Here is a 20,729-nt window from a genome sequence, read left to right as displayed (position 1 = left end):
GAACATATGTAGCATCCGTATTGTAGCACTACTGGAAAAAATAGTGTGAAAATCGTCCACACTTTAATTAACGACGGTATAAATTTTTTCCTCGAGCAATACAAAATCGTTGTTATGAATTTTTTTGTGAAATATTTAACAGGAGATTAAGAGCATTAAAACAAATGTGCAAAACCCGCAAGTTGTTTTGTGTGACCCTCCAGTCCGCTAAACATGGGAGATTATTTGAACCAAACTTAATTTGTTCATCGTAGCTCTAGCGATCTAAAAGAATCACTAGGAAAATGTTTCATATAATATCAAAATTTTCTTGAGATTTAGATTAAAACTTGTACACAAACAGGTTTTTTTTCCCCATTAATCCTGTTTATATGTTTACTTAGATCTAGAAATGAATTTTGTTGTTTTTGTTGACGTTTAACATTTAAATTGCTGGTCATCTGAAGAAACGCTATACTAAGTCGTAACAGCAAAATGTTGAACTGTAAATTTCTGAGGGTCGCAGGTTCGCGCCCGAGTCGTGCCAAACATGCTCGCCCTCCCAGCCGTGGGGGCGTTATAATGTGACGGTCAATCCCACTATTCGTTGGTAAAAGAGTAGCCCAAGAGGTGGCGGTGGGTGGTGATGACTAGCTGCCTTCCCTCTAGTCTTACACTGCTAAATTAGGGATGGCTAGCACAGATAGCTCTCGAGTAGCTTTGTGCGAAATTCAAAAACAAACAAACAAATGAGCTGTAAATTGATTCTCCATTAAGATCTGATGAAGTAGCTAAACGTTTGTATTACAAAGATCATAAAATAAAACTTTGGTGAATCCGACTGCTGAACTGCCTTGTCTTTTTTATGAATATAAAGTTAAAGCGCTTTCATACTTAGTTCACGATAAAGTAAATATAAGACGACACCAGGTGGAAGTCGTGTTTGCAGTTGGCTAGTTTCTGAAGGCCAACACATATTGGATATCCGGTTTAAGTGGCGTCGACATTTGTGCCTGTGCATTTTATTATACTAGTTGAATGCAAACGTGTTTTATTCTTCACAAGTAGAATACTAAACTATTCCAAAGAGCTCGAATTTTGGGTCTAGTTTGGAAACAATATTTAAGCTTATAATTTTTTGCCACAGTTTCGTTTAATAAATAACTTATCAGTGTAATTGTGCACGCAGATAAGACGTTGGTTTGTTATAGTGTTAGACTTGCAGAGAAAAGCTGAATAGTTCTAAAAATCATTTTTTTTTTTTTTTTTAACTCTGTAGTCTCAACTGTTTCTCTTGGTTTTTTTATGCACCACAATAAACGACTTCCTGTCTTGACCTACCATCCAACGCTCAGATAATTATTTTTTTTAATGGAAACGGTTAATTATTAGCCGGGTAGAAAAAAAAAAACAACGTAGAAGTACGACAGTTGCTTCACTGTGGAACGTAACCCTACTGCGCATGCGTTGTGACGTTCTCAACCTGCGCTTATTTAATACAATTTAGTAAATTTCTAGAGTGTGCAGTCCAACACAAAACTCTTAAAGAGTTTTTTCGAGTTACGCGGAGTTCTATAGTATTGTCACAAACATTTTTGTAAAAAGCCAAACATCTTCGCTTCAGTATCATTAAAGAGGGTTAACAATAACATTTTGATTACGAGGGTCAACATGAAGACACACACTTTTTGCGTTCTCGTAATCTTCTTCATGACAGTTCAAGAAGGTAAGGCACATTTGTTGATATATAACAGGGAGGTCAGGATAACGATATTTGTATTTTGTGTTTTTACAGACCTGATTATGGTGATAAACCATAATTTGTATTATATTCTACATATCGCCTATATATGTTGTTTTTCCACAGTCTGTTTCGTATCATAATTTATTTCTAACGTGTCTCCGATTTATTATGCCACATATATCAACGAATTACTATTTCAAATAAGAAGATTATTGTAAAAAGGTTAAAGAAAAGGTTGTTGTGAACACGTGAATTTGAAAAGGGTCTAACTACAACAAATAAATGAGAAGAAAAAAGGCTTAAATTGCACACTAGAACAAATGTGTTCTGTTTTGTAAACAAATGTCACAAAATATGTTTACATCATTAGGACCCTGTTCATACTCCCTTCAACTCGAAGGTCCGAAAGATCTGACCTAAGGGTTAAAAAAATAATAGAAGTTAAGACTTGATGTCAGAAAAACACGTAGGTACAAGAAGTCATGATAGAATGTGATAAATACCCTACCACCCAAGCGTTTACCTAAAGATGATCTAACAAGGTCTAAACGTTGTCCTGCATTTTATTTTAATTAACTTTTTAATACTCATATCAGCCGTCTTGAGAACACATTAGAATTCATCACTGCTTTGGTCATGGTTATTTTCAAACTTCAATGGGCTTAGGCTGCAACTCAGAGACAGAAACTGGCGTGGTGTTCAAGTAACCTTCTTTAAGTTCCTGATAACTGATTTTTTCCGATCAGTTCATGAGTTTTTATCCAATCTCTTCCTAGTGTTCTTACGATCTTCCAAATAGTATACGTAACTTCCCGCAAGTAGTACTCATACTTAATTGGTTATTTTTCCTCGATCTTTGTGCAATACTCAATAACAAAAACAAAAGTGCTTATTCATTGGTTGAAGATAGAGTCGGTAAATTGGCAGCCTCTTCTTATGTATTTATACCCACATTCCAGTTACTGATACTTCTTCAAAACATCGGCTTCATGCCTTTTCTGGCAGTTTTGTGCATGAAAACCATTAATCTTCTGTAGTTTTGGCTCATACTGCGACGTCTTCAAGCTGTAGGGGAACATTTTCAGTTCGTTTTTTTACTGAGACTTTCGTAACTCTCCCTTGACCTCGATAGCGTCAGCTTGTAGTTAGTATAATCATAGAAACAGAAAGTTTCTCAACACGGCAATCGTCGTTAGATAACCATTTTTATACTTTTGTAAATAAGCATCACACTTCTCCTTCATACACATAATGATTAAATATTTGAAGCATTTTAAATGCCCAAAAATACTCCACTTGGCTGCACTTTGAGGAAAAAAATGTTAAGGCTGGTAAGCAAACGTGAAGGCGAAGTCGAGACAGGTTAGAGAAGGTAAGTCGGAAAACTGCTAACAAAACATCTAAACAAGCAAGCTCCTTGGTTTAATATAATTAGTGATATATAAAAGGAATTAAGTGACGCCATGAACCTCTTTTGTTTTCCAGGAAATGTTCAGTTTGTTTTTACTCGTACTGTTGTAAATGTCTTGTTTCAGGTACAATGTAGCTGGAGACGAAAGCGTATTCCCTGTACCCTCCCCTCTTCCATAAAGGATAGTATCCACTTTCTTAACATCATAAAATATATTAACATTGATGGACAGTTACCACCCAACAATCTCTTTTGCACGATGGATGTTTCTTCTTTTTACCCCAATATTCTACATGATGAAGGACTAGAAACTCTAAAGCCTGCATTAAACGCATCTAACCATCAGAATTTTAAACAGTAACTGATCTTAGCAGCCTGGTTGTAACTCTGAACAATCTGAATTCAATAACGAACAGGTTAATAGCACTGCAAAGGGTACCAAAATAGCTTCTAATTATTCCAATATTTTTATGGCGTATATTGAAAATCAAATTTTATAACTTAACCCTGTAGAACCTCATACATGGAAATGTTACACAGACGATATATTTTTCATTTGGACAGCCGGTCTTAAACCACTTAAAGAATTTGTCTTCCATGCAAACTCATTTAATGAAACAATCAAGTTCACCTATGATTACTAGCCTACCCAGAATAACGTTTTTAACATTACTGTCTTTTTTAAAGAACGGAATTTTACACAATACTGACTTGTACAAGCAACCTACAGACAGACCATAATATATTCACAATAAAAACTGTCACTCCGCTCTCACTAAACGGAACACTACCTACAGCCAAACTCTTAGATGAAACAAACTACAGAAAACACACCAGTGACCTAAAACAAACCATGTTACGAAGAGGATATAAAAATACTGAAATCGACAGACAGATCGAAAAGGCTAACAACACTCAGTGGAGAATCGGAAATAATACTAAAGTTTTAAATGTAAATCCTCTTATTATCACCTGCCAATTTAAACTCGAATATTTCACTAATTCTGCAAAAAAAACAAAACGAAAAACATTTTTATCTCCTGCAACTCAACAAATATTTAACAAATATTTGCTGAAGTTCCCATTTTCTCCTCTCAAACAAAAACAGAACTCTAATAAAAGACTTCATTATTCACATAAAAGTGAAATACATCGCACCCAAAAATGGTTCTCATCTTTGCAATAAAGCTCGGTATCAAACCTGCAACTTCATAAAACTCACGGATTCATTTTGTGACAAACACAGCAAAAGAAACTTCATTCCAAGAAATTACTTGTGTAACACAAATACCATTTACCTTATACAGTGTGAAAAATGCAATTCCCGATATGTGGGACATACCCAAACAACTCTCACAGAACGTTCCTGCAACATAAATCTTCTGTTAACCCCAAAAACGACATCCTTATTGGTCAACACTTTAACCAACCAGGTCATTCCATTAACGATGTTACTCTCATCCGCACTGAAACAGGATTCAAAACTATAATTGTTAGAGAGATAAAAGAAACATATTGGATCGCTAATCTAAACGCCGTTTAATCTAGATTTTTGAGTCGGCGATCTCTGATCATTGGTTTCATCTTTATCAGAAAAATATTTGTTATTCTTTACTTGTTTCTATCATGTAGCATAAACCCTAACTTTACTAAACTTATCATTTATTTAAGGTAATTTTCAATATCCGTTTGCATAAATTGGTTAGATTAACATCTCATTTTCAATCAGTCTCTAGGTGTCGCCTTTATTTTATTTAAATTCTTGAGTATAGTTTTACATGTATACATTTAGCCAATTCTGAAGCAAAACATCCCTAACGTCTTTTTACGTAATGCTTGATATCTAATTTTCAATCAGTCTCCATCAGTTTTCAATCAGTTTCAATCAGACTAAAACTCTTTTTCAAGTATAGTTATACCCATATGTCTGCAGACTTCCAACGCTTAGGAGCGGGTTTCGATACTCGTGGTTGGCAGAGCACAGATAGCCAATTATGTAGCTTTGGGCTTACCTTCAAAAAACAAGAGTAGTTATATATGTACAAATATTTAGCAAAACGTCCCTAACGTTTTTTTCATATAACGCTCTCGTCGCGTGCTACAATGCACATAAAATAAGAAACTTATAACCGTATACGGAAAAAATATATCAAAATATTTCTCACAAAACCTAATGACGTAATGACGTCGCTCAACTTCCCTTAATATATCACTTGCTCGATTACACCACCATTCCTAATTTACCCCTGAAGAAATAAGTGCTCAGTTTATAGGGTTTTTATCAGAGTAATTAGGTCTTTATTTCGGCTTGTTACACCTATATTAATACACAAATATTTATCACAAGTATTGCGCAACTGCTTTTTTCGAAGAGTTGGGATAACTGTAGTGAAATTATTAATTAAATTTTACATAAAAAAAACGATAAATGAAAAGAGACCGCGATGTCATGATTTCAACCCAGTATACACTTAAGAAGGTTGGGGACGAATACATGTAAACTATCTCTGTCACGGTTAACTTTTAAAGCTTCCCACCACGAGTATGACCATCGTACTACGTTACAATGAGGTAAAAGTGACTACATCTTTCACAAATTAAAATTTATTTTTTTAATTCTCCTTTTCTCTTACAGACTTTTCATGTAAAATTTAATAATAAATATTGTAACTTCATTGGAGCTTAAAGGATTTTGAAATGAACAAAATGGGAATTTTTACATGCTTACAAATGCAAACAACTTTATTGAATAGAAGACTACACTTACACTCTTGATATACACGTATATGGAAGTAACTAAAAATGTAAAAAATAACGACACTTACAAACAAGAATATCTATTTATATCTTCCAAATTTTAAGCCAAGAAAACTTGTTATCCATGGGCGTGCGGTGATTTGTTCTCATGGGGAAGCAAAATCATAAAAAAGTGGATTATAAAAATTAAAAAAATGTACAGGACGGCCAATAAAGGTAAAATTAATTAACATTAAGTACTTTTAATTAAAGATAAATACAAGACATATTCGATGACTTGCTTTACCTATATGTTAATTCCAAACTCCTCTTCATGGAAACAATCAGTCTTTATTTCCAGATCATTCTTGATTCTGTTTGACAGGCCAGAAAAATACATTTGATTTCTCTAAGTGGGATTTCAATAATGGATCATATTTCTTGCATAAATTTATCAGTTCCATATAACTGCTCGATGATTCGTTTTTTTCTTGTTTTTTTTTTTTTTTGGAATTTTACGCAAAGCCACACGAGGGCTATCTACGCTAGCCATCCTTGATTTAATAGTGTGAGACTAGAGGGAAGGCAGCTAGTCATCACCACCCACTGCCAACTCTTGTGCTACTGTTTTACCAACGAATAGTTGGATTTCCCGTAACATTATAACGCTCCCACGGTTGAAAGGGCGAGCATGTTTAGTGCGACGGGGATTCAGACTTAAGAGTTGGCATCAGTGTACTATTTCTGATGATGATTTCTTTATCATAAAAAACACTTTGTATCAAAATTGTTTACTAATAAGCTTTTAATAATAATAATAACTACAATTTTTTATTATCTAATGGTTCCATATAAAATCTGAAGGGTGACACTTCACAAAAGCTGGCCCGGCATGGCCAAGCGTGTTAAGGCGTGCGACTCGTAATGTGAAGGTCGCTAGTTCGCATCCCCATCGCGCCAAACATGCTCGCCCTTTCAGCAGTGGGGGCGTTATAATGTGACAGTCAATTTCACTATTCGTTGGTAAAAGAGTAGCCCAAGAGTTGGCGGTGGGTGGTGATGACTAGCTGCCTTCCCTCTTGCCTTACGCTGCTAAATTAGGGACGGCTAGCACAGATAGCCCTCGAGTAGCTTGGTGCGAAATTCAAAACAAACAAACCTCACAAAAATGTATTCACACACAAAAGTTAATAGTGTCATTTCAGTAATGACGAGAAAACCCACTTGTAGAGAAAAATATATATATGTAAAAACGGCTGGTTTGGGTTAAGAAAAATATTTATTTTGAGGAGCGAACAACGTTTCGACTTTGTTCGGTCATCGTCAGGTTCACAAAGAGGTAACTGACCGATAGCTGGCCACATGTTTAAAGGCGGTTGTGTAACTGAGTGTAGGAATGTAGAGGGCATGCTTAGATGTTGACGATATTTATTAATATAGGTATAAAGATATTCCTTTGTATTGGTTTATTTTGGGCTTGAGTTGTTGTATAAGAAAAGCTTCTTTAATTTTGCGTTTGTTTATGTTTGTTTCTTTATTTAGTATTTGGGTGTTTTCTATGGTTATGTTGTGTTTATTTGATTTGCAGTGTTTGAAACGTGTGATGGTGACTTTTTGAATCTGGTTTTCATTTTTCTACTTGTTTCTCCAATATAGAAGTCGTGGTAGTTGTGTTGTTGTTTGAATTAAGCACAATGCTACACAATGGGCTATCTGTGCTCTGCCCACCACGAGTATCGAAACCCGCTCCTAAGCGTTGGAAGTCTGCAGACATACCGCTGAGCCACTGGGGGGCAAGTTGTGGCACTTATTACATTGTATTTTATAAATAATATTAGTGTGGTGTTTGTCAGTGTAGTTTTATTTTGTCTAATTCGTCGTTAATTTTATCTCACCATATAAAATTAACGAAGAATTAGACAAAATAAGACAATACTTCATCAACATCAATAAGTTTCCTCCACATACCATTGAAAACATTATACGTACACACTTAGACAAAAGCAAAATCAGCTAACAAAAGTAAATATATCCCACGAATTAGAAAATCACGAAACCATATACTGCTGCATACCGTGTATTCCCGACATCAGCAGGAAAAGAACCAACATTTGGCAAAAACTAGTAACAAAATATGACGAAACCAGGCACAAAACTAAGGTCTATACTATGCAAAAACTACACTGACAAACACCACACTAACATTATTTATAAAATACAATGGGATAAGTGACTTCTGTATAGGAGAAACAAGTAGAAAAATGGAAACCAGATTCAAATAACACAAAAAGTCACGTTCACACGTTTTCGAACACTGCAAATCAAATAAACACGATATAACCATAGAAAACACCCAAATACTAAATAAAGAAACAAACATAAACAAAGGCAAAATTATAGAAGTCTTACTTATACAACAATTAAAGCCCAAAATAAACCAATATAAAGGAATATATTAGGTAACAAAAATGCAGGATAAAAGCTAAAATTAACTCAAAAAAGGAAGCATCTTGTGAGCTGTAATATAAATTCTTCCCAATAGTGCTTTAGCCGGTACGAGGAGATTACTAGTTATATACGGTGTACTAAAGTGCTTCCGTATGAATCGGTAGCAAGTTCATAACGTCATATTCAGCTGATACTTACAAATTAACTTTTTTAACATATACCGGTGAAGCACTGCACACCTTTACTACCATCTAAAATATTTTTTATTTAGCTGTTAAACTAATCTAATTCATTAGATTAAACTTATCTACTTCATAACATTATAACTTTAAGCTTATGTTGTTTATATATTTAGTTATTTGTTTTGCTTTTCGCTGTCATTATAACGAAGAGTCATTATTATAGAGTCGTTCACGTGGAGTTGTATTATAAGAAGATTATTTTGTTATTTTCATTTTTTTGGAGAAATAGTTATGTGAAAAATAAATAAAATAGTTTGAGAACCTAAAAATAAAATACAAAATCGTAGGTTCCACATTGCGTTAGTTTTTCTCAACTGTGCATTTAAGTTTGTTTTCACCGCTTAAGCTATCAAATATTTTTCATTTTATGGTTATTTAGAAAAGTTGAAAATGTGTTTTTATTTTTATTGAAGTAACCCTAGTACAATATTCTGTTCCGGTACAATAAGTTAGGACTGAATACATGAATCCTAAATCATTAGACAGATGTGAAGGTTTTGCATTTGTTTAATGATGTATAAAATTTAAACTACGAATAGAAATTATCATTCAATTCTATCTAAATAATGGATATTTTGCACATGAAAGATGGTCGACAAAGACGTAATCAAATAAAATGTAAAGTAAGATAAGTGGGATGAATAAGTAAGATTTTGTCTTCATCAACTGATTTTGGTTGGTATTTGCATTTAGTGTAATTTCATATTTAGGGTTATGAACGTGAAATAGTTTTCATTTTTGAGTTCGTTATATAAACACTTGAGATTGAATTTTATAATTATTTTTAAGCTACTTGATAAAGTATATACTCGCGTTAGAATAGTCCTCATTACAGGATAGCTCAAAAGTAATAGGACACTGATAAATATTATATATATATATTTCTTTCAGTACAGAAAGGTAACAGCGGTAATTCCCACGATGGTACAAATCTCATTCAATTGCTCAATTCCATTTTCTTCTACCCTTATGTTTACCTGAACAGAGATTGACATCACGAAATACCTCTCTGTACAAGCATTTTAACAGGGCGATTACTTTCGAGCAGATTCCTTAATACAACCTTTCAAAATGTACGTTAAGTAGATATCTAGTACTAATTTTTAACTCGTAGATTTTCAACTGTGGTAATAATGTAAGTAGATAGATTTATGAATTTTTATACATTAAAGTAACATATCTTATTGTTTTCTAGTTTCAATGCGTGAAGTGTTTACAGCAGCCATGATTAAACAATTCGAAAAGGCTTAAAAATAAATACCTGAGAACGTTCCTTTTATCGAAAAGGAAAACAAAGAAACAAAACAGTGAATGTCTTTATTATTTTTACTTTGTAATCATGGATATTCGTGAACCTGTAGGTATCATAAACATTTTCGAATCTGTGTATATTGTACTGTAACACAGAATAAATTTAATTATTGATAATTCTAGTATTTTGATCTGACATATACATTCAAATGCAGCACTTATCAAAAAATATAGAATTAAAACAATCACAAAGAAAAATAATTAAAAATAACGAAAAATGTAGGATTATGTAGTTTACCTCATTTTGGTTCACATTAGAAGTATTTGGTATCAAATATTGACAAGTTTCTTAACATGTGTTCTTGTAATTACTGCTAATAATGAGATCTATTAAAACTGGATATTTGAGGTTTGTTTATGGGATATCGTATTTTAAGTTTCAGACGGTGAAATGTTTTCGAATTTGTTTTTTGTTTTTTTGTTTTATTGTACAAAAACAAAATACCAGTAGCTTACAGTCTTGCATACTGAAGTTGGTAAATGTATTATGTAATTCTAACCACGTTTAGGGGCTGCCATAAAATGCTGGGAGTGTAATTCGCAATACGACCCGAAATGTAGTGACCCGTTCAATAATTTGACCATGCCTTTGATAGACTGCAACCAAAATCCTTGCCTGATTACCCTAACACAACAGCAACTTTGTGCAAAAAAAGTTCTTCATATAGGTAAGTTTTGAAGATATGTTTCTTGCATCCCAACACTTCAACCAGGATCTGATGGAAAGCACTTCAGAATGGTAAGCTCTGAAGACAGATTATTGGTATCCCAACATTCCAGTCAGACTGTACAGGAAAGTCGTTTAAGAAAGATAAGTTTTTCAACTAGACTACTAGTACTTCAACACTACAATCAGGCTGTGAAGGAAAGGTATTTAAGAAAGGTAAGTTTTTCAACTAGACTACTGGTACTTCAACATTAAAAGCAGGCTTTACAGGAAAATCGTTAAAGAAAAATAAGTTTTTCAACTAGACTAATGGAACTTCAACACTACAATCAGGCTGTGCAAGAAAGTCTTCCGTAAAAGTAAGTTTTGTAACTAGACTACTGGTGCTTTTAACTATAACCACGTTTTGCAGGGAAGTAGTTTAGGAAAGTAAGTTTTGGATCTAGATAACTTGGTATCACAACACTCCAATCACACTGTCCAGGAAAGTCGTCCAGACAGAACTTAAATTGTACTAAATAATCATATTTTATGTTCAGTGAGATACTTTAAAATCGAGTTGATAGAGTTATTATGGGATATAGGATTACACATGCTATGGACAATTTGCCATAGGATAGAAAGTTTGTTTGGTTTGAATTTCGCGCAAAACTACACAAGCGTTATCCGTCTCTAATTTAGCAATGTCAAACTAGAGTGAAGGCAGCTAGTTATTCCCACCCACCGTCAACTCTTGGGTTACTCTTTTACCAATAAATAATGGGAAATGACTGTCACATTATAACGCTCTCAGGGCTAAAGAGCGAACATATTTGGGGTGACGGGGATTCGAACCCGTGACCCTCAGATTACAAGTCGAACGATTGTTTTTTGTTTTTTTGGAATTTCGCACAAAGCTACTCGAGGGCTATCTGTGCTAGCCGTCCCTAATTTAGCAGTGTAAGACTAGAGGGAAGGCAGCTAGTCATCACCACCCACCGCCAACTCTTGGGCTACTATTTTACCAACGAATAGTGGGATTGACCGTCACATTATAACGCCCCCACGGCTGGGAGGGCGAGCATGTTTAGCGCGACGCGGGCGCGAATCCGCGACCCTCGGATTACGAGTCGCACGCCTTACGCGCTTGGTCATGCCAGGCCAAGTCGAACGCCTTAACACACTGGCCTTGCGGGACCCTGAGTACAGTGTTGTACAAATTAAGGAGAAAATAAGAATTACACCCATTATACAGTAAATAAGAATTAAAGAAAATTCATGATAATGGAGATCGGGAAAAGTGGACTCATTTTCTGTTTTCATGTTATGAAAACTGAACATCAATTCGTCGGTAAAAAGAAAGGAAAAACTGAAATTTTTTTAATGTGTGTGAAAAGGTAAAAAAAAATTAGCTTGACAAGAAACATTCAAAATTAGTAGAAGTCGAATAATGAATCCGTACAAAGCTATAAACAACCGAATCAACTTAAGTTTTCCTCATTTGTCCCAGGGTAAGTGCATAGGTTTCCACCCGGTTCATGGGTCAAATATATATGTATGTGTATATACATGTTTTAAAACTAGTTACCTGGTGATAAAGCCTTCACTTACGGAACCGTGGTAGTAATAACTGTAATATGTGAAACAATTATCTTTTTTTCCTGAATTCTGTAGCTTCCGTAAATTAAATAAATTTTCTTTTCTTCTACGATTCTTACTGACAAATTTGGCTCAAATATATCTGCAGTGTTTCCTATTCTGTAAATATCAACTGCCCTTAAGGCAAATTGCCTATATCATGCTAAAGATATTGTTAAGGCATCTTTAAACCATTGTCTACGTTTAGAGAAAAGATGTTATTTAATGATGTTTGCGGCCTTGAGTTGAATTTCATTGATTTTGTTTGATCAAGGTTACGGTGGTGACTGGCTTCTCTTAAAAAACTTTCCTTGCGTTGCAAATTTTCACGATTTGGTCTCAAGTTAGCGGATGCAGAGTGGCATTTTACCCGGGAATATTATTTTGGGTAGAATTAGCCCCCCAAGTCAGTGTTTCGATATATAAACTGAGTAGTCTGTTTTATTGATTTAATAGTTGTGGTACCGTTAAGGTTGAAACTGTTACAAAGTCTTAATATTAGATAAACTATTGTCAACACATTCATGCGTCTTCTTTAGTTTCACGTTGTCTTTTGACAAAAAACAACAACAAAAAACGTGTGAACGCCCAGATGATCCAGGATCTTGGAATTCCATAATGACACAGAAGGTCAGCAAGCTGTTAAGGTTAAGTGACCTTGGGAGGTGTTGAAATTATCCAAACTTTTTATTAAGCAACATTTGATTGTTCTTCTTTTTATTTGTTTTCCAGTTGTCTTCCAGTGATATAATGGTATGTCTGACGACTTAAACGCTAAAATCCAGACTTCGATACTCGTGGTGGGCAGAGCACAGATAACCCATTCTATAACTTTGTGCTTAATTACGAAATAAAATCTATTTGTATAACATTCTTGTTGGTTTCAAATCAATTTGATGACCAAAATCTCTTACGTGAAGAAAAGATGATGTCGTTTCTGTTTTTATATTTAATGTGTCTACACTTCAGGTTTCACCGTCATAATCTTTCTCACATTATCGGATTCCAAGGTACAATATTGTTGTAAGCTCTGTTTTCTTATTGTTGTAAAGGAAACTGTTATTTGTTAGCTCGAGGTGGTTGCAGGTCGTTGATAATAAAATTAAGTTCAGGAAGTTAAGATACTTCTAAAACTTTAAGAAAAACTCTAAGGGTGTAATTTCTTGTTCTAAGGATGTGACATAAAGTTCTAGAATATTAGAAATAAATTGAATTAATGTTATTTAAATTAAATGGATACGTGAATGCCCACAAAAATATTATCGATGGAGTCCATTTGTGCAGGAAATCAGCTTTAACAGTGTAAGCCAATAGACTAAAATAACATGTGTTATATGGGTTTAAACACAAATTTACAGTTTTAATAAAAGTTTACTGCATAATATATGCATTTTTGAATGCCCCTTTTTACGAGCACCCATCACGAGATATTGAATTATTTTCACCAAATAATTAGAAATAACATGTGAGAAAGAACCATGTGATAACAATATAAGAGTCTTGTTGTTGTTTTTACTTTCATGTGTATTTCTGCTTGAAATAAGATTACTTTTAAAAGTTATCTGATATCTGTCAACATAACATGAATGCTGGCGTAAACTGGTTGTGCTTGCCTTTTTAATGTATTTATGTTATGAATAAGTTAAAGCGTTCTTGACATGTTCTTGACAAATCGGTGTCTATGGTTTGTATATTAGAAAATTAACTTCATACGTTATTCAGCTTACCGCTGTTGCTGTTTTTCCTTGAAGACGTACAAATGAAATACGTTAAGAGAATGAATGATCATTCAGGTGTGACACGTGGAGCCGTAGAGTGGTGTGCATATTACCTCAAACTCCTTTGTACGTCTTTTATTAAATTTTACGAGGTTAAAAAGACAACAGTAACTCTCCAGGTTAGTGTAGCCGGCTGTGAAAGGAGTTTAGCCAGCTAAAACTGATCGAAATCACCTTAGAACCAATGTGACAGAAAAGAGACTGAAGTGTGTAAAAGTAATTAGTGTCCAACAGAGAGCGTACTCTTTCTATTCATCTTGATGTTGTTGCTGACATGTTCGTTACTAAGTTTCCAAATACAAGGTTAATGTTGATTTAAAATCAAAGAGGAGGATCGTTCTGGTTGTTGTTTTGGTAAGTTAATGATTTTGACAATTATTTATCAATACACTTCCCCACCCCAGCTAAATATGCTGGAATGGTCAAAAACCTTTTAATATATTTTAAGGTCTGTGAATATTTTGGGAATTCAAAACTTAATACATAGCATTTTCTGAAATCCAACATTGATTCGGCGTAATTTAGCATTAACGTGGGAGATATCGAGTCACTTCAAAATTACACGTGAGAATTAGATGTCATGTTTTGGGTACCTCGTAACAAATTTCGGCTTGTCTCCCCCTTCCCACACCAAATATTAGTGCTGGTACTGTATTGATTATAATGATAAATACTTAGACTTAGCAAGTTATAAACAAAAGGATTAATTTTAAACATCAGTTTGGTAATTATTCTGCAAAAAAAGTTATATTTTTATGTATAATTTTGTGTGTGAATATATATATATATATATATATGTAAGTAACACGTAAAAAATTTATCTTGCATGAAAGAATGAGTTATTATTTGTACTTTGCCAATTGCAAGACTCAACCCTAAATAACATCATAAGCTCATGAAGCTTACCTCTGAGATACCGCGGGTTTCTTCATGATAAATATATATTTAAGTAACTTCTGTAGTAGTTTTAAAGTGTGTGTATTGTTTGCTTTCAGAAGTTCGAATCTTTAAAAACGACCAAAGACCAATAATGAAGAATCCCAATTTTTTTGCTTTCATTTGTGACTATATTATGTTATGAAGTAGTTTTATGTCCACTTAACTTTTGTTTTTGAAGTTTCCATAGTTTACAGTATTGCCAGTAGTTGATGTGCTATGTACTTTTTGAAATATTAGAATATTTTAATTTATTTAAAAAGTAAATATTTTAAAGTGTAAAAATCGTGTTTTGTGTTGTTTTTTTGACAACATATAAAATACAGTTTCAAACATTTCTTGCAACATGCTTTTACATGTGTGCTATTGAAATATTACTTTTATAAGGTCATATATTGCTAGAGTTAGGACATTAATATTTAGAGTTATTGTTTTCCCCAGTGGATATTAGATTGAAAAAAACTGAATACGCTGATTCAAAATAATATATATATATCGCACATCAAATGATAAAAATGTTGTGAACAAATATATCAACTTATTTTAACTCTTTACGTAACAACTTCACTAATGTATTTATTTACATGTATAATTATTTTTTATTCTGTTAGTGAACAACGAGTATCAATACATTCGAAGCTGTGGATGGGTGACAGATAAAAACCATGAACTGGATTGTGTCGAAAGATCGGGAAATAATTACATGCTCGTCTGTAACTGTAATACACATGGCTGCAACAATGCCTTTTTCAACCAGCTCAATTTTCTCGCCCTGGGTATCTCTATCTTTTGTTCCGTAACTCGTTACATAATTCTCTGGTAATATTTTCAAGTATTTGTGCTGTAGTCGGTAGGTTCCATCGTTTAGTACATGATAGTCAGAAGAAGGTGAAAGATCAAAAGAATTTGAAAACATTAAAAGGCAAATTAATATCATGATACATGTTTTTAACTGTTTGTGTATTTCTTTGTGAAAAGTATGTTGTAATATATCTCTGAAATTGTGATTTTACAATAAAAATTGCATCTTGGCCACACAAACTTTTCCACCTATACCTCACCTAACAGATCATTTGTTATTTTCTTTTATTTAAATTATTGTGTAAGGGTAAACATTGTGAATTACTTCAACATTTTTACGGTATATATAAAACATCTACTTTGATTTTATTTATGTGTAAAAGTAATACAGGTCCTTACACAGAAAGTTTGAAAGGAGTATTGCGAGTTGTGAGATCAAAAGCCAACACATTTTATGAGAAATACAAGCAGCATGCTAAGGCTACGGGGACCTGTGGGTATGGGACTATTTCAAGCTATAAAATTTTAATGCTTCATGAGAAAAATGTAGAGTATTTAGAAAACGATAAATACCACAGATAGATGCGATACAAATATATAATACTTTCTTACATCCTAAAACAAACAAAATAAGAGCGTAAAAAATTTGACTAAGATGACTATGGAGTTGACATTCTTTATAACTGAATTTACTTTATTAAGTATATCAAAGAAGAATTGGTAAACACGTAAGAAAAACATATAGGCAAAACATTTATAATAACGGAGAAAGAGTTATATTTTGCAAAGCAGTATTGCAATAGTTGATGAAATATTGATATAAAAGAGTACCCTCATGAACAAGGTCTGCACAACTTTGTAGAAGCTATCATTGCACAATTGTATTGTGAATACATGAACATATGATGAATCTGCACAATTTTAGAATACGCGTTTATTCGTTTTGTTCTGTTATCAATTAGAGCCCGGCATGACCAGGTGGTTAAGGCACTCGAGTCGTATTCCGACGGTTGCGGGCTCTAATCCTTGTCACACTAAACATGCTCGTCGTGGGGGCGTTATAATATGAGAGTCAATCCCATTATTCGTTGGTAAAAGAGTTACCCAAGAGTTGGTAATTTTGCACTGCAAAACTAGGGACAGAAATCACAGATAGCCCTCGTGTAACTTTTCGCAAAATTCAAAAACGAAGAAACAATCTATTATCAATTAGTAGCTTTCAGTTCATCACAGTTCATTTAGTTTTATAAACAAGCTTCCTTGTTTACTTAATGTTGAACCTAGTAATTTACTAGAAACTTGAGATATAAAAAATACAACAAATTATTTCTCCACCTGGTAACTAAAGCTTATTATATTTGTGGAAATAAATTAGAGACATCAATGGAAGAAATAGTGGTTGCATATATTCAGTTACTTATGTTTATTTTCATATTAATTATAGCACCATTAGCGAAGTATTTCCATTTCAACGGCTCCCTGGTAACTTTTGTCTTGAATTTCTCTCAAAGCTACTCGAAGGCTCTCTGCGCTAGCCGTCCCTAATTTAACAGTGTAAGGCTAGAGGGGAGGCAGCTAGTCATCACTACCCAATGCCAGTTCATGGGCTACTCTTTTACCCACGAAGAGTGAGATTGACCGTAACATTATTTTGTACGCCCACACGGCTGAAAGGGCGAGCATGTTTGATGTTACGGGGGATTCTAACCCGAGACCCTCAGATTAGAAGTCAAGCGCCTTAAACCACCTGGCCATGCCAGACCTTCCTGGTTGGTAAAATGGTAAGTTTACAGAATTATAATGCTAAAATTTGAAAATGAGAAAATGTCAGTGAAAAGAAACAACGGCTATAATTGGTATTTTCAGTGTGTACACATTTTGAAGCATTCAGTCATTTTCAAACATTTCAAAGACTGGACGCTTAGGTGTTAAAAAGATACTGGAGTGAATTAGAAAATGTTTATTTTGGGTTGAGTGTTGGAAATCTGTAGAGAATTTGTGTAAAAGATGTGAATTGTGCTGTGATTAAAACGGTCCACAAAAGGAATAGCATAGGCAGCTACAGTATTATTATGTTGGAGCACCACTTGCTATCGATGTACTTGGTTCTCTTTTACAGCGAAATAATGGAAATACGTAAATCATAGCTGTGGTTGACTATTTCATGATATACACAAACAAAGCTGTTTTTAACCAGGAAGAAAAAACTCTAGCAAGGAAACTGATCAACAAATCTTTTTTCAAGATTTGATGTCTTCCTACGGATATTCACTTAAACCGGGGAAGGGACTCTAAATAAGTTTTGTTCTTGAAAATGTGTCATCTAATGATACAAAAGACCAGGACAACAACCTTTCATCCATCTTTTGATGTTGTGGATTAGCAGTAAATTTGATTAGTATTAAATCAATTAACCATTTATGTGAATGAACATTAGAAAATGTTGAATTAAGGTATTCCCTTGTTACCGATGGATCATCATTGTTCATACAGCAGTAGGTGGAATAGCAGGCAGCTCAATAAGATCACTGATGTTTGAAAATAATTTAAAGTACCATTGGACCTTTTGTATTTTCATATAGAAAACAGTTACTCAGAAGAGTCTCAAATAGAAGCGTAGAAAGATTGAGGAACACCACTGATAGCATACTTGACTTTATCTAAGAAAACCTTAATTCAACTAGTGGTATCATGAACAGTTACTATGGCATTAGTGATAATAAGACTGGATTCTATCAAAATGACATAGCATACCTATACAATACCCATCACAAGAAAATAATCAAAAATGTAGTTTAAAGGTGATCCAAGTCAAAGCTCCACTGTGGTCATCTTCGGAAACATGTACGTGAAAGAAAAACTAAATTGATAACTACAGCAAAGAACTTGAGAATGAAACGTTTTTAGTCTTCAGTGGATTCACTTAGTCATCTGCAAAGGAATAACTCCTCCAGTAACAGTACAACCAGTTACAACAATAAACGAGACACCATCTCATATGAATATCATTGACTCCGAAATAAAAACTGTCGAGAAAAATTGGCAAAAGGACTGTGCACTGTAGTGTTTTATTTTTATATTAGGATTGTTCAAATGAATTCGCAATTCTGGAAGAGTGAAGTGTCGTGAGCTATAAATTTGATGTTTTCATTTATGTGTAAGCTAGAGAGTACATGACGTTTAAATCGAAACGTTTATCAATATAGGCCTAGAATAGCTAAAAAGTTATACATTTGACGTGAAGTTTGTTTGCTTGTTTTTGAATTTCGCACAAAGCTGCTCGAGGGTTATCTGTGCTAGCCGTCCCTAATTTAGTAGTGTAAGACTAGAGGGACGGCAGCTAGTCATCACCACCCACCGCCAACACTTGGGCTACTCTTTTACCAACGAATAGTGGGATTGACCATCACATTATAATGCCCCACGGCTGAAAGGGCGAGCATGTTTGGCGCGACAGTTTGACGTCAAGAATCTAGTGGTTTATTGATTTAATAGTGTGCAGATTTATTTGGAGAGCATTGAATGACAAGAATAGATTTTAAATGTGAGAATCAGAGAAGCATTTAACAAACTGCATCATACTTTATCTATTTTTTAAAGTTTTTAAAAATATGCTTCTATTTCCAACAGAAATAAAATTTTTCAATTAGCCCAGCTTTATTTTTAATTTATCTCACTAGAGGGCAGGTGTGTGCAGATTAATTAGATTTATATAAATAAATGACATTACTCCAGTTAAAGGCGATAAAACTTTTTGTTGCTTTTCTCTCTCAAGGAAACTGATTTAGAATTTTATCATATATAAAGCCAATGAAAATCCGTATTACGATAATATTCTGCAAATAATCCATTATATGATTCCTTTTAATTATGTTTTTTATTTTTAAAATATTTTAGTATGTTGTGTTATATAAAAATGGGTCATTTGTGTAACATTACTATTTTTGTACTTCTGTTTATAAACGATGATGGATTTAAAAGAAGTTTATGAAATTATTAACTGATAGAGATAGCATCATGAATTATTTCATGAATTGTGTTTTATAAGTATCCTTTTCCTTGGTTTAGTATTGATAAGGAGTTTTCTGTGTTAATATGAATGTTTTAGTGTTAAATAAACTACAGTAATTCACTGGAATTTTTCACTTTGTTTTCTTCGAGGAATGTCTTACACCAAAGAAGAACAATATTAAAATTCTGAATATTCTTTTTAAAAAATACGCTTATAAAAGAAAGCGTGGTGTTAAAATGAATTATATAGCTGTAAAAGCTTGTTGATTGGTTCTTACACAACTTTTTCGAGAGTTTTTTTTAATGTTACATGAAAAAAAAACCAATAAAAAATAGATTCTCGATCTTTTTTCACATCGATTTGATTGTTTTCGAATTTCGCGCAAAGCTACTTGAGGGCTATCTGCGTCAACCATCCCTAATTTAGCAGTTTAAGTCTAGAGGGAAGGCAGCTTGTCATCACCATCCACCGCCAACTCTTGGGCTACTCTTTTACCAACGAATAGTGGGATTGACCGTCACATTACAACGCACCCACGGCTAAAAGGGGCGAGCATGTTTGGCGCGACGGGGATGCGAACCCGTGACCCTCAGATTACGAGTCGTACGCCTTAACCCGCCTGGCCACGCCGGGCCGTCAGTCGTCAATATATTCCATACTGCTACTAAAGACTTTTTTTTCTTGTTGTAGTGCTCTATTTGCTTCCCTTGCCTGTTGACATTGGCCTTTCAGGGAATTTTGCATAACGTATTTCTTTCGAAAGCAGCCGAATTAAAGTTTTCTACCTTCTCTTCTGAAGGTTTCCATAAATTGCTGATGTCTTAGGTCTACAATTTCTAAGCACATGTTTAAACAGTTAAAAAGATACAAACATTCGTTGGGTGATGTAAGAAGATGATTCGATTGTTCTAGCCATCTTTTTGGACAGATTAAGTTAGAAACATAGCTAGAAACATATAAAGTTCTGGGTAGTGAGGCTTCGTTAGTTTCGAATGTTAGTTTATTATTTAGAGAACAGCACCAAAGATATGCCTAATTTTATCACAA

The 20,729-nt window shown here is 34.0% G+C and overlaps 1 protein-coding gene across 1 annotated transcript; it reads left to right on the top strand.

The window, feature by feature from the left end:
- Positions 1-1,445: 1,445 nt before the first annotated feature.
- Positions 1,446-19,808, top strand: LOC143255919 (UPAR/Ly6 domain-containing protein crok-like). Its single transcript, XM_076512347.1, has 3 exons — positions 1,446-1,705; positions 10,381-10,539; positions 15,481-19,808. Exons 1-3 carry the CDS (start codon positions 1,651-1,653, stop codon positions 15,690-15,692), a joined length of 426 nt encoding a protein of 141 aa, XP_076368462.1. The 5' UTR covers positions 1,446-1,650; the 3' UTR covers positions 15,693-19,808.
- The last annotated feature ends 921 nt before the right edge of the window (positions 19,809-20,729 follow it).

The sequence above is a fragment of the Tachypleus tridentatus genome, chromosome 7 (genome assembly GCF_004210375.1).
Source record: "Tachypleus tridentatus isolate NWPU-2018 chromosome 7, ASM421037v1, whole genome shotgun sequence".
In the NCBI taxonomy this organism is placed as follows: Eukaryota; Metazoa; Arthropoda; class Merostomata; order Xiphosura; family Limulidae; genus Tachypleus; species Tachypleus tridentatus.
The sequence above is the reverse complement of the archived record's forward strand: the minus strand, read 5'-3'. Positions and strand labels throughout refer to the sequence as shown.

Coding starts and splice junctions, on each gene's coding strand:
- LOC143255919 (XM_076512347.1), top strand. CDS start 1,651: ATGAAGACACACACTTTTTGCGTTCTCGTAATCTTCTTCATGACAGTT. Junction 1,706..10,380: donor CTTCATGACAGTTCAAGAAG/GTAAGGCACATT, acceptor AACCACGTTTAG/GGGCTGCCATAAAATGCTGG. Junction 10,540..15,480: donor AAAAAAAGTTCTTCATATAG/GTAAGTTTTGAA, acceptor TTATTCTGTTAG/TGAACAACGAGTATCAATAC.